This window comes from Varroa destructor, unplaced genomic scaffold (genome assembly GCF_002443255.2).
Source record: "Varroa destructor unplaced genomic scaffold, Vdes_3.0 BEIS01000003.1, whole genome shotgun sequence".
In the NCBI taxonomy this organism is placed as follows: domain Eukaryota; kingdom Metazoa; phylum Arthropoda; class Arachnida; order Mesostigmata; family Varroidae; genus Varroa; species Varroa destructor.
In genome coordinates, this window is record NW_019211456.1 from 31118852 (window position 1) to 31133797 (window position 14946).

Consider the following 14946-nt stretch of genomic DNA (forward strand, 5'->3'; position numbering starts at 1 on the left):
AAGCCTTACTATAATTTTGGAAAGGACGGAAAAAGGCTGTTGCTAATTTGGTAAGAATCATATCTGCTTGACTTGGAACAGATATCTCAAACAAAAGAACAGACAAACCCTAGGATGTAGCAATGCGGTAACAGTGAAGCTGATACAAAGTGTTACAAAGAACATAGCGGAGGGTGATCCCAGCCCTTCGTCATTAATCTGAATCACGATACCCATGAGTACGGCTGTCATCACCAACGCATACAGAAACGAGAGGACCTGTGCCAGAAAGATCTAGAAACAATATCAACTGAGGTGAGTTGTTAGAGTTTGAAAGGTAATGCTGTTAAACCATAGACTTGATGAATAGTCCATGCGATCGCTTCCTTATACACATGTACCAGGAAGCACGAAACTGTCGTTCAACAGTTTCAGAGTATGCATTTTCCGTCTATCAAGTGACCTTTTGTTTTAAATGGCCCAGGTACTTTTGCCCATCCTATATATATATATGTATATATGCAACTATTACATGTACAATAATGCTATTGCTGATATCGAGCTTCTCATCTGGCTAGCCGGATTGGAGATATTTTCGTGACTTCTGTTAAAAGTAGTTTTCAATTAAAGAAGAAGAAGAAGAAGAAGAAGAACTATATTGTACCTGCTTCTGATCTTTACAGAAGAAACATACGACAACGAAGAGTAATACGGGAACAAGGTTGATGAGCATTGCCTTATAGATGGCAATGGAGAACACTGTTACGAAAGAGCCGACCATCATCATAAAGATGTTACCTGGGCCTGCGGGTAAAGCACCAAAAAGCATCAGTTTAACTTGACCTACGTAACGTACACGCTTATCCGTAAGCCGTAACAAGCAGCGCAGAAACAGAAATCCAAATATGAATGTACTTCATTAATAAATCGCTTGTAAATCGCGCTTTTCAAGCGTAATTTTCGTCATGCATACTCACCGATAATATTTCCTATCAGAAGCATAAATTGGTACATAATATACAGAACGGAGATGTTCGCATTAATTTTGATGGTCTGCTTCGCTGATAACAAGAGGTCGACAATGTTAGCCAGGGTAGAAGGGCCCCAGCGGCGTCGTTGCCTGAAGAAATCTGAAAATGATTCGGGCGCGTATGTGTGGGCGTCGGAAGCTGCACTGTACTCGACGCCATATCCCCGCTGCAAGAGAAGCGTACACAACCATCTGTCCTCGCCTGCTCAGCGACAGCAGGTGGCAGCCGGAGCGAACGGCAGAAATACAATCAACTTAATAACATTTCATCCTTAGAATGCTTAGTAGTGTATAATAGAAAATACCTACCGTTTAGTTTGGAAAGCGATATAGGTATCTAGCCTTATTTAGTATATGTTTTGTGTGAAAGTAACCGGGAAGATGACAACCCCTCCTGGCCTAAAAACCCTCTAGAACCTCAAGCTTTTCTAAATGCCAAACGCGATATGCTATAGGGGGCACTCTGAATAGACATACGTAGCATGACTGAACTGCATACTCGCTCTTAAGCTGACCATGCGAAGTTGAGAACTGATTTTAAAGTTTAGACAATTAGACGCACATACAGATACTCAGCCTATAATTTCACTTATTTAGTGTTCACGATGTGAGAGAAAACGCTTTGAGATATAATGCGCTCCTTATTCGGGAATCGGTCAACATCTTCGAGTACTGTCTTTAGCCGTTCATCGCACGTATATCGTGATAACAATAACGTAAATAGGACATATGGGTACAAAACGCCTAAACCGTGCTACTGGCCTTTTACTCTTGTCAAATTAGCTAAGCAATATGACAGAAACAGAGAATTTATTACTTCGACTCGCTAACAAACATTTCGCTATGTTTCTAGAGTAAAAGCTTCACCTAGATAACAACCTACAGCGCGCACAGATAGTTCAAAATGTATAATTTCGGGCCCTATTGGATGAGAGTCCTCATGATGATGGATGAGAGTTCGGCTCCCTGAACAGTACGAAATAATACTATTTACAGATTGAAAAAAATCTGAGTAGGCCAATCTTGCATCGAGCTAAGCCTGTGGTTGTTACCACCGCACTAATTAGAAATTTTAGAGAATGCCCTATAGTCAACAGAAAATCCCGCATAATTCAAGCAATAAAAACCGAATGGTTACATTTGTTTTCTGCTGACCATAGCTTTGAGTAAATGCGCGTTTAATTTACGTACCTTGATCGTATTGCACGTAATGCTGAGGTTCCGTGCACTCTGTCGTGTAGGTTTGCATTACGCCATTAGCCATTAGAGCTTCCGCACGGAACAATGAAAAGCAGCCAGGACTACAAAGGACACAGCCGAAAATATGTTCGGTAGCCTTCTGGAGCCAATGGCCTACTGCGTACTCGAATTTTTGGTACCATACAATTGGTCCTGCTCAGAATAGAATCCAATTAGTCTATTAATCAGACGCATATTGCCTTCTTGTAGGTTTTTCTCCTATGCGTGCTTTATCATATGTATGTAATTAAATCTATTAGAAATTTAGCAATGATCATTTACTAATGCAATATTGTCGTATACCTTGTCTCGCTAACGTAAGAAAAAATGAGGTTCGATCCAATTTTAATCAGCTTATCCAAAAATTCTAGCCAACCACTTTTAGTATGACATCGATTGCGGTGTAACGGTTTTCTACGAAACGTTCCTAGTTTTTGTTTGACTTACCCGATCCTACGGGATGAATCCTTCCACAGGCAGCTCCAAGTGAGGGATTATTTTTCATCAAATCAACAAGCAGTTTGACGGCGTGAGGCCGAAAGTTAATGTCTCCATCCAATGCTAGTAGAAATGTATTTCTAGATCGAAGCTTCTTTTGATAGTCATTGAGACTTAACTTGTGGAAGCAATAGCCAAGTAAATAATACATGTACATCACCTGCGCAACACGACCAAAAGCACATCGATTACTTTATAGATCGCATCTTTGTATACGAACCAGCCATAATAGCTGAGTGGTAAAAATAGAATGTATAATGTTTTATTCCCGTTTCAGGCACCCCAGATCTATATAGGTTAAAAGATTACGTTAAACTTCTGCTACGCTTAGGATAACGTAGGTGAGATAAGGAGTCATACGCGCCCGATGTATTCATCTAATTCAAATGTTGGCGCTCTAAATCAGTTGCCGATACTAACGAAACGTCGTACAAAAGATCGAAAAAAAGATGTTTACCTAAATAGGGCTCATCGAGCCGTTTGACAAAAAAGATATAGCTAAGACCCAATTTCTAAGATAGTATTGTAAACGAAAATGCAGGGTGGGCATGCTGCGCTTCTCGGAGCTAATTTGCATTGTCGTACGGGAAAGTTTAAAACTATTGGATATGTATATGCTGCCCCAATCTTCAGGTGCCGACCGAGGGCCCGTACGGAAAAAGTCGTTTGCCTGAACATGTGAGGCAATTTGGACATTTCATCATCTTTCTGTCGTCATATTAAAACACTTTCTACGGCCGAAACTGGGCTTGACTGACAACAAGCCAACATTATATCTAGTTTTAAAAAACGGCGATGTTAGCCGCTACTGCGCGTTTGAAATTCTAAAGGTACTTATTTATTGAATGCGTCATTCTGGTGGGCTTCTGATGTCAGGGTTGTCCTGCAATCGCACCCCTTCACCACTTCTGTAAGGTTTTTCAACGCGCAAAATTTTATAGGTCGTTTACAATTGAAGAACTGAGAAAGTATACGTCGAAGGAAATCCTGTGTGCTATACGCGATTTCTGCAAACAGTATTACCTGACTCCAGCGCTTTCGAGCTCTAATGAGCGTCTTATCTTTAAGGTGAACGAAAAGACGTGTCTTGCCGCTCAGCTGATACGAATTCAGAGAGGGAAGATCCCACTCTAGGCGACCCCCATATGGCGTTGACACCTTTTTAGGCAGCTTGATCTTTGTGGCCGCGCCATATACCTTGCTGTGAATGACAAGTGTACACATCATATACAATGTTACGAATCAGACCTTCAACACCGTGTAAACCGCCGAATTTTATTAGAAATATTATTATTATAAACAACTAATCAAATTAGTTAAGTGTGGAATATACAATTTTTGTTCACATATTGAAGACCTGTAGAGTCACGTCGCCGACGACGACAACAAAAACAAGACTGGCGGATCTGGGTTTACGTTGTATCATCTGAACTCTCATTACGTGAAAGGATGTCGAAGGGGATAGTCTGAGCTTGATATAAATATCTTACAATCATTCATATGCGAGCGAGCAGTAGATGGTATACTGGCAAAAAGTATGTGCGTGCCGTAAATACTTGCAACTGTAAACCTAATTTTTCTTCTAACTCCACAGAAATTTTTAATCACATCGTGTTTTTGTTTAGGTTTTAACGAGTACGATTATACACAATGCAAAGCGGTTTGAAGCACCTGACTGCAACGTCCATGGCCGTAATGAGTGTCTTCACGTATCGATTCACCCTTCTCACACCGTCGGTAGTCTCAAAGGCATCGTCGAAAAGAATTTCCGCTAACGAGACAACATAAAAGCTAAATGTTATATTGACACTAAAAAAAAAATGCGGGTATTAACTCTTACTACGACTAACGAGTTAAAAACATATTAAAAATCATATAACAATCGTTGAACAATGGACAAAATTTTCGCAGAAAAATCCCATTTGAAGTAACCTATATTTCTACGTATCGTATAGTTGTGAATCTGTACGATGAGCAAATACTTTTAATCCGTAAGAGTGAAAACGTATTTACAACTGTCATTAAACCGATTTTTTTTTTTTTTAGCATTTGTGTATTTAAAGTTAGCGGTGTTAACTTTGAAATATTTGAAAGTTTTTTTTTTTCCAGATGTATGTGGTCGTCTGATCGATCAGTACCTTCAAGCTCGTAGTAGTCGGGATCGTTCCGTTGCATACTGCACTGATCAACACTCATCCTCAGCACGCTTTTTAGTAACTGTATCATTTCCGCCTCAGTTTCATGCCACATCGTCGCACACGCTATGATACGAACCTGTACGAAGTTCGTTCATGTATATTATATTATTGCGAACCATCTTGACAATACTGGTCATTACTTTAGTGAAAAACAGGTGATCGCTAGAAAATCAAAGAATCTCTCATTAAATGATAACAAGTCAAGTCAATCTAGCCGGCTAATACAAATAGGACATGTTAAATCCAGTGGGCACGTATCCTACTGATTTTCGGTGATGACAAACCTGGTCTTCTTGATTAATTACGCACAGATCTTCATAGGTCAACAATACATATATATATATTAGTACTCAATATAAAAATATTATTCCAGTCAATATAAGCAATGGCTTTCATACGATGCGCCCCACTACGAATAGTTATAGAACACTGAATTGTACAACAAATAAAAACGCTCTTACAATTGAGTGATCCGACACATCCGGAGAATCAGCTTCGACAAACTTGGAATATGAACATATAGATCTGTGTGACGGCTCTGGATCGGTCCTCTACCATTGCAATTAAACCGAATAAATATAATGAAAGATATCAGTACCTCGCTATCTGTCTCTGGAATTTTACTTATTTAATCTTATTAATAGCCTTAGCCTCACTGTGACATCAAAATTTTTGAAAAAATCTGTCCTGAAGGACAATAGTTTCGATCTGTTCTACCTTTTTACAGCTACTTGTAGTTAATGGTTGGGTTTTTGATCGTATCTTTGCTGATTAATATCGAATAGAAGGTCATTGTGTACAGAGAAAATTCAATTGTAGTATAATCTGTCCATTTGGAAATATGTTTGCTATCCGGCATTGTCGTTAAACCTTGCTACAAACGAATGACATCTTGCAACGCTAAGTGTTTTTAACTTAAACCACTAGTATCCAAAAAGACCCTATGCTTTTTAAACATTTTATTAGACACACCAAACCACTCTCTGTAGCCGTAGGGTCGTCTCTTCGTCGAAATGCCATTATTGATTGCTCCACGCACACCGGACAATAGTATGAATTCATAAATAATCTGCGGAAATACAAGAACAGAGCCATACATTTATATATATATATATATATATATATATATATAGTTAGTGAATATTCCTCAGTTTTATAAAATGCATTGCTCATATCACAGCCTTGAAGCTTGCCGTATATATAAATGTGTGACAAACACTTTTTGTACTCGATGACGAACTTCGATTTGATATCACTGGAACAGAACTTACTTGGAGACTTTTGCCATACGATGATGCGCCGATCTCCATATATATGATGTCATTTGCGTCTGGCTGAACAGCCACAAGAGCCACATCCAGGTGTATTTGTGAAGCAGAAACTTTTCGATGCTATCGTCGGGACCTTGTGGAAGGCAGTTGTAGAAGTGCGACCCGGGCAAGCCCATCGTGAAACACGAATCTGTTTGAATATACGATAGTAGCCAGTTAAGTTAGTTAAGGTGCCCCCTTTAGACTTTAGTTTAGGTGCATAGGAGATCGTTCCTATCCTAAAGACACTGAATTTGCAAACAGCGGGTAGCAAGTATTGCACTGGTGCTTCTGCCAATCAAGTATTCGATTCGGTTTGAAATCAGCTGTTGCAAGCAGCTTGGAGGTTCGAGCCTGCAGCTATAACCATACGGATCACTTAATGTACTAACCCGAACGTGTCACCATACTTTTGCATATATTGCTGGCCGATTTTCAATCATGAGCGTCTCACAGCTGCCAGCTCTGGAGTTATCGAGAGAGAGCAGTTATTGAAGCAGACAAATACAGAGGTTTGGTCTCGTAGACACGCAGTTCCCAGGCTTCTTATCATCTTCGTGGTTTGGAAATACCTTGTTATGCATAAAAATGCTTTGTACGAATGTCCAGAACTTTAGCGAAATTGGTTTTGAACACCAGGCTCGCTATTGTCTTTGTAGGGGAATTCAACTTACCATCCGCTTGTAACGCACAGAAGAACCCAAGGACTCCAGTTGTAAAGGGCACACCCAGCAAAAGTGGGAAGGCCATCGAAAAGTGTTGAATACCAACTTGACAAGCGAAGGTCGAAGCCGAGTAGCACAAGTACGAGGACAATACGTGAATCAGACCAACTAAAAGCGGGGTCCACTTTGGGCTTCGGATCTCGCCAACAAGCTTTAGGCTTGTTTTCACACGCACCGGAGAAGTCTTCGCTTAAATAGTTGTATGGCCTATATTAGATGAGTCGCATAAGCAAATTCCCCTGAATAAGGCTCATTTATAAGCGTCGTTTCAATTAATCATTTCAATAATATAATATAATAATCAATAGTATAATAATTCATAACTTTAACAACCTAAATAAACATGCTCCAGTGCCTAAACGGGACCTCTATACGGTTTTGTAGTGCATAAATAACATTACTCGACCCCTTGTAAAACACATCTGTATTAACATTGTATGTACCAAATCAAGACTAACCTCCTTTTGACCGAGGAGTGTAACATTTGAAACGTTGAATAAAGGTGCGAAAATCGATTCTTCTTCGTTTAACAACGAGTTTATATAGATGTCTGTTTCAAAAGCTGCTACCGAAAATCCGTGATACGCATCTAAAAATAACGGCAAAGCAATCTCATTTGGACCAGTCATGGTATAAAGCCTTCTAACTACTAGCGTGAGCATACGTAAGCCAATTATCATGTCGTTTAAATGTACCTAAGAAAATTGTCCATAGTAGAACAAAAATATATGCGAAACTTGGAACGGTTTGCGCCTGTCAAAGATTTTGTTGTTTTATGGTTATGGGTAGTAACAAAATAGTGAAATGATGCTCCTAGATCGGATCATTAGGCCTGGAATCTGGTGAAGCTCTATATCGTAAACTGGGGTCGAGGAAGTGACCTTTCCACTTTCTCAAAATTCTTAAAGGTAATTCGTTGTGATGTGGGGTTGCTAAACGCTAGAACTTACTGTCAAAGCTTTCGGGTTCGACCTCTAGCCTTCAGATAGGTAAAGTTTTATCAGTAATACCATGTATCTCACTGAGCAGCTAATTGTGCTCTGTATAAATGTTATTACATTCTTATTTTTTACCCAGGTATTGTATAATTACGAAGTTCCGTTAAGCCTTTGCTAGTTTGAAGCGAATAGGCAAAAGGTATGCATAGAAACTGGCCTGGTATGCACAGACATGGGGAACTACATTGTTAGTACTAATAGTAATAGCGTTGAACGGGTTAGTGTGTATTGACAGAAAAATGCTAGTTGACGATTTCACACAACAGCAGTAAAAAAGGTAGCTTCAACCACAAGAAGGTAAGTAGAAAAAACGATAATGACTGAGACATACCAGGAAGGTTCGAGAAGAGCGCCCCGTAATCCGGTTCCGGCTGCCAATACGAAACGCGCTGCCCGGTGATAGCTACGGCGACGATGAGAAAGATGAAGCTTTTCCAAATCGCCAAAAGAATATTTGTAATCGTTTTGCTAGCCTGAGAAAAGGCCCAGAACGAATGAAAGGAAGTTTTAATATGTTCTGATACTGCGTTTTTTTGTGTGGCCTTGCATACCGACAATAACTAGCAGACGTTTCTATGCTACGTGAGGGAACGTATGAAACAGTGAGAACTTCAAATCACTTACTTATTTAGCAGATATTTCGCAGACATGGGAAACACGCCACAAACTTTTTTCTTTTAAAAATTTCTTAGCATTATTAGTTATAATTCTTATGTGAACAAATCCTTGGAACCATTTATCTAGAGTATAGCAAAAACTAAGCTCCATCGGCACTCTACCCAGGGTCGCCTTTGTTAGATTTTTGTGGGACTGGTTGTAACTCCACAGGCAGTGGAAATAATTTCAGGCTGTTAGCCTGTTTAAAGGTCCTGCCTCCGGTAGAGGCTTAAGCTATTAGAAACCCAGTTGCAGGTCTAGCGGCATTCCTGTCGGCTTTTTTCCCATTTTGCTGAATCAGCTATGATACTTTATTCAATACATCGTAGATTGGCCTAGATTTTGCGAAAATTTTTACATGACCCTACAATACTTCTTTCACAACGGCTCAGCCTTTACAAAAGAGGTGTGACTACTTGACACCACTTTTACTAATATATTTTTTTTAGGATGTCATCACTTATAATCGAGCTGATTTTAGTTAACTCCAAAAGATGCTTGACCTAATAAACGAAGCAGAGGCCTGTCCTTCGACGGACCTCTGCAGTAATGATGAAGACGCTCTTTTTAGTAAGTCGTTCTTGAAGGCCTGATCATGTGTATAATTATTTTTAAAAATTAAGTGGTGAGAAGATCTCTCAACCTCCGCATCTTTAAAGATGATCTGTCTAACTTTAACGATATATGAAAAAGATCTGAGGTTTTTATAGGCTGTAAGACATCTGCGTCTTCAAAAAAATAGTTCTAAAAATCTAACTTGAGATTTCAGCGTGATAACATATGCATTTTCGCGCCTTTTTCGAAGAATATTTCTCGGGGCTTTTAAAAACCATATGCCGACTGACAACAATCGACTTCAAGTACCTAAAAAAATGAAGCACGTAAAATATTTTCGGCATAAAACCTTTTGTATAATAGCTCATTTTCTAGGACAGTGACAATGAGTAGCAACCTGACGAGTCTATGAGTTTGTTTTAAAAAGAGCCAACTTTCTTCTAAAAATAGCGGATGAATGCGTTCTTGCTTCGACACACATTACCAAACCGTGTTTTACATTTCATGTTGGTTAGCACCATCAGGCTCTAGATCATACTAGTTCCACCAGCGTTCCTCAAATACCATAAAAATATACCTGTGAAACTACAGCGTACACATACTTGTAGGTGTTCTTTGAACTCCAGTAAACGTGCGGTAGCTCCTATAAAGTTCTCCCACCATCCGCAGGATATTAGTATAAGAGAAAATGGCAGACCCCACAGGCGCTGTGGGTCTAATAGAGCCCACGCCAACAGGCCGGACAACTGCAAGAATATGCGTAAAATGAAAATAGACCTCGATTAGGCGTGAGGTAATCTTGTTATCATTTTTCTTACCATTTTTTTTTTTTTTTTACAAATTACTAATATGTATGTCATGCAAAATATACATTATGTTTAGTAAGCATATATTATTTATTTATCTACTTGGCAATCACTAACCTGAAATATCACTACGACAACTCGAACCACAATTTCCCAGACGGATTCTAACGTAAAAATCTTCTGAAAGCACTTGCTATGACAGAGCCGTATCATGGCTGGTACGAAGAACACACAGTTAGCCAGCATGGCTCCATGCACAACATTTAATTTCGGCAGAATCCCAAACGTTAGCCAGGCGCATCCGAATGCATGTAGACCCTCCATAAAGAGCGTCTGTGGCAGGTAAGGTTAAAGGTTGTCACATTTTTATTATCTCAGTCACTGGCAGTATCCGCGTTTTCGAACCGGAAAAAACTGTGCCGTAATAATATCAGAAAAATTTGGACAACTGATGTTTGTCGCAGTTGAATAAAAGCCTATCTCCAAAAGGCAAACACAAGTTTCGCAAACGTTCCGTCGTCATATCCAGCGCACACTCGAACACGATTTACGTTCATTTTTATTTTTTTCATTTTTCGCATGCATAAACTAATACGCGTACATCGCATTCTAAGTTACGCACGGATTGTCTTTAAAATATACCGTACACGACCCATTTTTTTGGCTTGCTCTGTTTTCAAGTAGTGGTAAGTCGTCAATGGCCTTTTGCTGTAACCAGAACAAGTAATTTCCTAAAAAACCTAGGTCAATGATATAACTTAAAATGAGATAGGCGTGTACCAAGGTAAAACTTTTTTACGCTAAAATTTAAATTAACCGAAACTGCGTTGGAAACTAGTCGCCATGGTATCTACCTACCAAACCGAGGGTTGTTGCAGAAGGCCAGATAATTGGTTTGAACAAGCATAGCTTCACCGAAACGAGTAGTTTCAAACATTCGGGAGTAATTAGACACAACAGTAGCACCCATGTCCATACAACTGCTTGAAATTTGTTGGTGCTGACCGAGAAGGAGTTATCCTTACTAGAAGGACTAAGCCCTAGTAAAGAAAATATACCGTTAAAATATATTTCAATTTAGGCGGGCAAATAGAAATATGGCTGATTCGATATCTTTGTTCACGAAATCCTTTATTGTGAAATTTTTCATTTAAAAATAGAATTTAACTTTTCAATGCGTAACTTAAGCTCACACATTGACACGCTCCTACCTAACACAGATTCGCTGCATACGACTCTCATGGGAAGTGAGCGGTTGAAACTTTGATTCGTTCGGTTGTAGTATACTACGTTCATCATATTCTCTCCATGAGGGATGTCAAGTTGCGAGACCATTAGCAAAAGAGACATTCGAGAGGTTATTGCCGAGCCAAGTATAATGACAAATGTGACAACAAAGCTAAGGGCTTTTATGACCCGTGTTGTAGCCTCAGCACAAGACGAATCTTCAGCTTCGTCAATTTCTACATGCGGTGCAGGCTTGAACGCGTCTACCACGTTTAGGGGTTTGTACCTGAAAAAAAAATAGGGCATTTTTAATTGCAGGATAAAAACGAACATTTTCTGTTTTAGACCTTTAGCCTTAGTCATTACTAGAGAACCAGGTTGTCAGGCTTTTTGTAAGATAACAAAATCGTATAATGACAGTTATTTTATTATCGTATATCCCTGATGTCGCTATTTTATCACATTTTCAAATATCTTTCAGCACATATCCGTATCTTTCCCTTTCGTTCCGTGCTGTTATTATTTTTTATTTGTACTTATTTTTTCATTGTACGGCTTATATCGTTACGTAAGAATAATTATGGTTCCTAACTTTATATGACAAATGTTTCACACTTTCCCGTTAAACTCTTTATATTTGTCCCCAAGGGGCAGTCATAAAGCGATTTGAGTCATCCTGCTTCTTTTAACAAACGAACGTTCGTTTTAAAAACGAACACCATCAAAGTTCAGGCATCTTTTTAGTCGCGCATGGATTAGAAATTCGACGGAATATCTAAAATAATAATAATAGATATGTAAAATAATTTTCGACAACAATTCCAAGCGCGTGTAGTGTCGGTCATCAGTAAATTCTATGGATTGGATGCTACTTCTAGGTACGCAAATATCATCCATCTAATACTTCCGCGAAGGTATCCGATACTTCTCGGATTGATTTGACAGTAGAGTAAAAGAAGATCGTAACGACTGAATTTTTATACCGCATCAACAAGATTACACTAGTCTTCAACTAATCTAGAGTATAACATATTTCTGAATGTATCAAACTTCAAAGTGCAAACAAGGATCCTTTTGCATAGCACGATTAGCTCTTCTTGCGGCAACCCGTAAACATGTCTTTTACATGAGCAACGGGTTCTCGCACAAGCAGCAGTCAAAGCTTTCTTGGGAAGCCATTCGAAAAGATCGTAAAGAGATCGAAAGTTGCCTTCAACTATAGTCATCATTGACCTTTGTTGCTACAGATATAATTTTTTTTTTATGGACAATTTGGATTTGGCGAAAAGGGTATTAGCATTGCTACATTTCCCTGCAGCGCAACTCGCGGATAAGTCAATATTTAGACTCTTCTAAACAACAAAAAAACTTTGAGACGGTATGCGGTCCAGGATCACACTCCGTGATAAAGCAGCACTGGCAAAAGATTCCAGCGAAACATAATTTCGTATTTAATTAACAAAAGTTTCGTTTGTGGGCTTTTCGAAGACACCTATTGCAGTGCGTAATTTTTGCCCTATAAAGCCCTACTATTCGCTGCATATTTTTTTATCAAGTTCATGATAAACAAAAGCGGGTAGCCGAAATCGACTTACACTATCGTGCTATGGAGTAACTAATTTTTCTCATGTAGATAGGTAAGGCTTGCTGGTTTATAGCCCATAAGTGTTTGCTGGTAAGTACTCAGCTTGCCAGATACGGCGCATTGCACGCCGCACATTGTCCGCCCTCTAGACTATTCATAATGTTAGAAATTCAATTTGTGTATTTGCTTATCTCTGAAACTTGTGAAACAGCAGAACAAAGCATTATTTGATAAGATGAATTTACAACTCTGCGATTTTCTAAACGTATGCTTTACTGACGTAAAGCATGCGCACGTAATCCTTGTTTTACTGCCGCAGTATGAGTACGTCACGCTTCACATCTCTCTAGAGTGGGAAATAATTTCGCAAGCTAAGTGACACAATACGTTTTAGAAGTGAAATTAAAAAATCGCGATAATTCTTACAAAAACATGGCTGAAGAGAGGAAAAAAAACGCGTATAAATATACCGAGCCAGTTAACCGCGTCAATCAGTGCGCGACTTGACCTTGTCCACGAACTGCTATTATTTTTTCACCAAACATTACCGTTTGCGTAATGCATGTTAGAACTTTCGACATGCTGATGCACTTAGCGGCGGTCTACAGTAACTAATTTTTGTGAAAGCCTTAATTAATAAGCCTTGGGTGGTGCCCAAATACTTGAATGTAAATTTGGTTGCCAACCTTTTCAAGGGCATAACCCTGATCCAAATTTATCGGCCACATCAGTGTCAATGATGTGATCGTTGCAACCCGTTTACACATGTCCGGCGAAAAGATTCTCCGCTAGGAGGACGCAGATCGCTGCGGCGCATGAAAAAGGATTTGTTGTCTCCAAGTTCGTACATAATCTTGCGCGTTTCTCGAATGACAGATGTTATCAATACAACATTCAGAACGCTATAAGCACCAACGCGATATTCTGCTTCATATAAAGCATTTGCAACAGTTAAGTCGATGAATAGCTATGCTTTTTTTGGTGATGATTATATTTTTAACAAAGTGAACTGGTGGGTGAGCTTTTAGATCAACGTAAAGGCTAACTTACCTCGAATTAGTCTTGCGTGCTACAGTCTCCATGGTGGTTTGCCAGCGATTAAGACACTGAAGCAAGCTTGTACGACGATTTAAGGAAAGGCCCAGCTTTGAAAGGGAAAAGATTAAGACTTTAAATGTCAGTCAATTGGCAGATTTGGAAGTTAGGCGTGCTACGTGTACATGCTCTTACATCGGATTTCGTAATATACAAAGCGTCGAAACAGGCTGCGTCATAATTGCAATTGACCACAGGACATTCGTCTACGAAGATCCTTCCTATGTACCATGAGTAAATGGGATTTCGGAGAAGTGTAAGATGCTCGTATGACAAAATCTCATTAGCTATTGAATGAGGCGCATGAAAAACAAAGTTACGTCCTTATTTGTTACTGTTAAAATCATCACCCAAGAATACATAATTTATCCGGTTTATAATTTCTATAGCGCAGAACCGTCCAGCGTTGTTCTCGTGCTTTTAATGAGCATATGCACGTACTGAACTTTGACACCTGGCTAAATAGCTCTGATCTAGTTTATTTACATACAAGTGGCTAATCAGATTCTGCAGCCCTCGTCAACAACAACAAGATTGTTGTCGGATCCTAATAACATAAGGTAACAGTCGACTCGACAAACACCTCTTATATATACGTATACCTGTTCAAAAAGTTGATTAATCAAGTTGATAATCAATACCTTTTAACGATCTAACTTGTGTTCAACTAGATTGAAAATGTATTATATAGTTCAAATAGTATGGTAACCTAGTAGTCCAATAAGGACTCGCAGTTGAAAGAAAATCCCATAACACGCTTTGCACAATATGTCTCAATAGTGGCATGCGTGTAGCGGTGAATTTTCGAGATGGGAGAAGTAATATTATGTAAGGTTTTTTTAACTTATGGTAGCTTGTCTGAATGTATGACGATATTGACGATTTCAAGTAGATTAAAACTCCACAGATGCGCAACCATCAATTTCGGATGAGAGAGCTTTAAGGTAATCTCGGTAGCACTTCATCGTAACTTCAAAAATAGTACTGTCCATTTTTGGAGATATATATACTTCAGAATCAAATTATTGTACGTTGGGTATGCTT

At 39.1% G+C, this 14946-nt stretch overlaps 1 protein-coding gene across 3 annotated transcripts in view; it reads right to left on the reverse strand.

Annotated features, from left to right (window-relative positions):
- Positions 1–13954, reverse strand: part of LOC111246312 (chitin synthase chs-2-like) — a 20820-nt gene extending 6866 nt beyond the window's left edge. For all 3 annotated transcript variants that reach the window (XM_022795683.2, XM_022795684.2, XM_086985351.1), the window contains exons 1-19: positions 13858–13954; positions 11207–11508; positions 10854–11035; positions 10113–10328; positions 9792–9935; positions 8309–8450; positions 7438–7568; positions 6929–7163; positions 6216–6405; positions 5917–6013; positions 5406–5495; positions 4885–5020; positions 4418–4517; positions 3770–3947; positions 2696–2906; positions 2201–2401; positions 957–1211; positions 644–783; positions 109–273 (exon numbers count right to left, since the gene is read on the reverse strand). In XM_022795683.2, the coding sequence (XP_022651418.2) occupies positions 109–273; positions 644–783; positions 957–1211; positions 2201–2401; positions 2696–2906; positions 3770–3947; positions 4418–4517; positions 4885–5020; positions 5406–5495; positions 5917–6013; positions 6216–6405; positions 6929–7163; positions 7438–7568; positions 8309–8450; positions 9792–9935; positions 10113–10328; positions 10854–11035; positions 11207–11508; positions 13858–13889 (3147 nt within the window). In that variant the 5' untranslated portion in view covers positions 13890–13954. The remainder of the gene's footprint in view (positions 1–108; positions 274–643; positions 784–956; positions 1212–2200; positions 2402–2695; positions 2907–3769; positions 3948–4417; positions 4518–4884; positions 5021–5405; positions 5496–5916; positions 6014–6215; positions 6406–6928; positions 7164–7437; positions 7569–8308; positions 8451–9791; positions 9936–10112; positions 10329–10853; positions 11036–11206; positions 11509–13857) is intronic.
- Between the last annotated feature and the right edge of the window lie 992 nt (positions 13955–14946).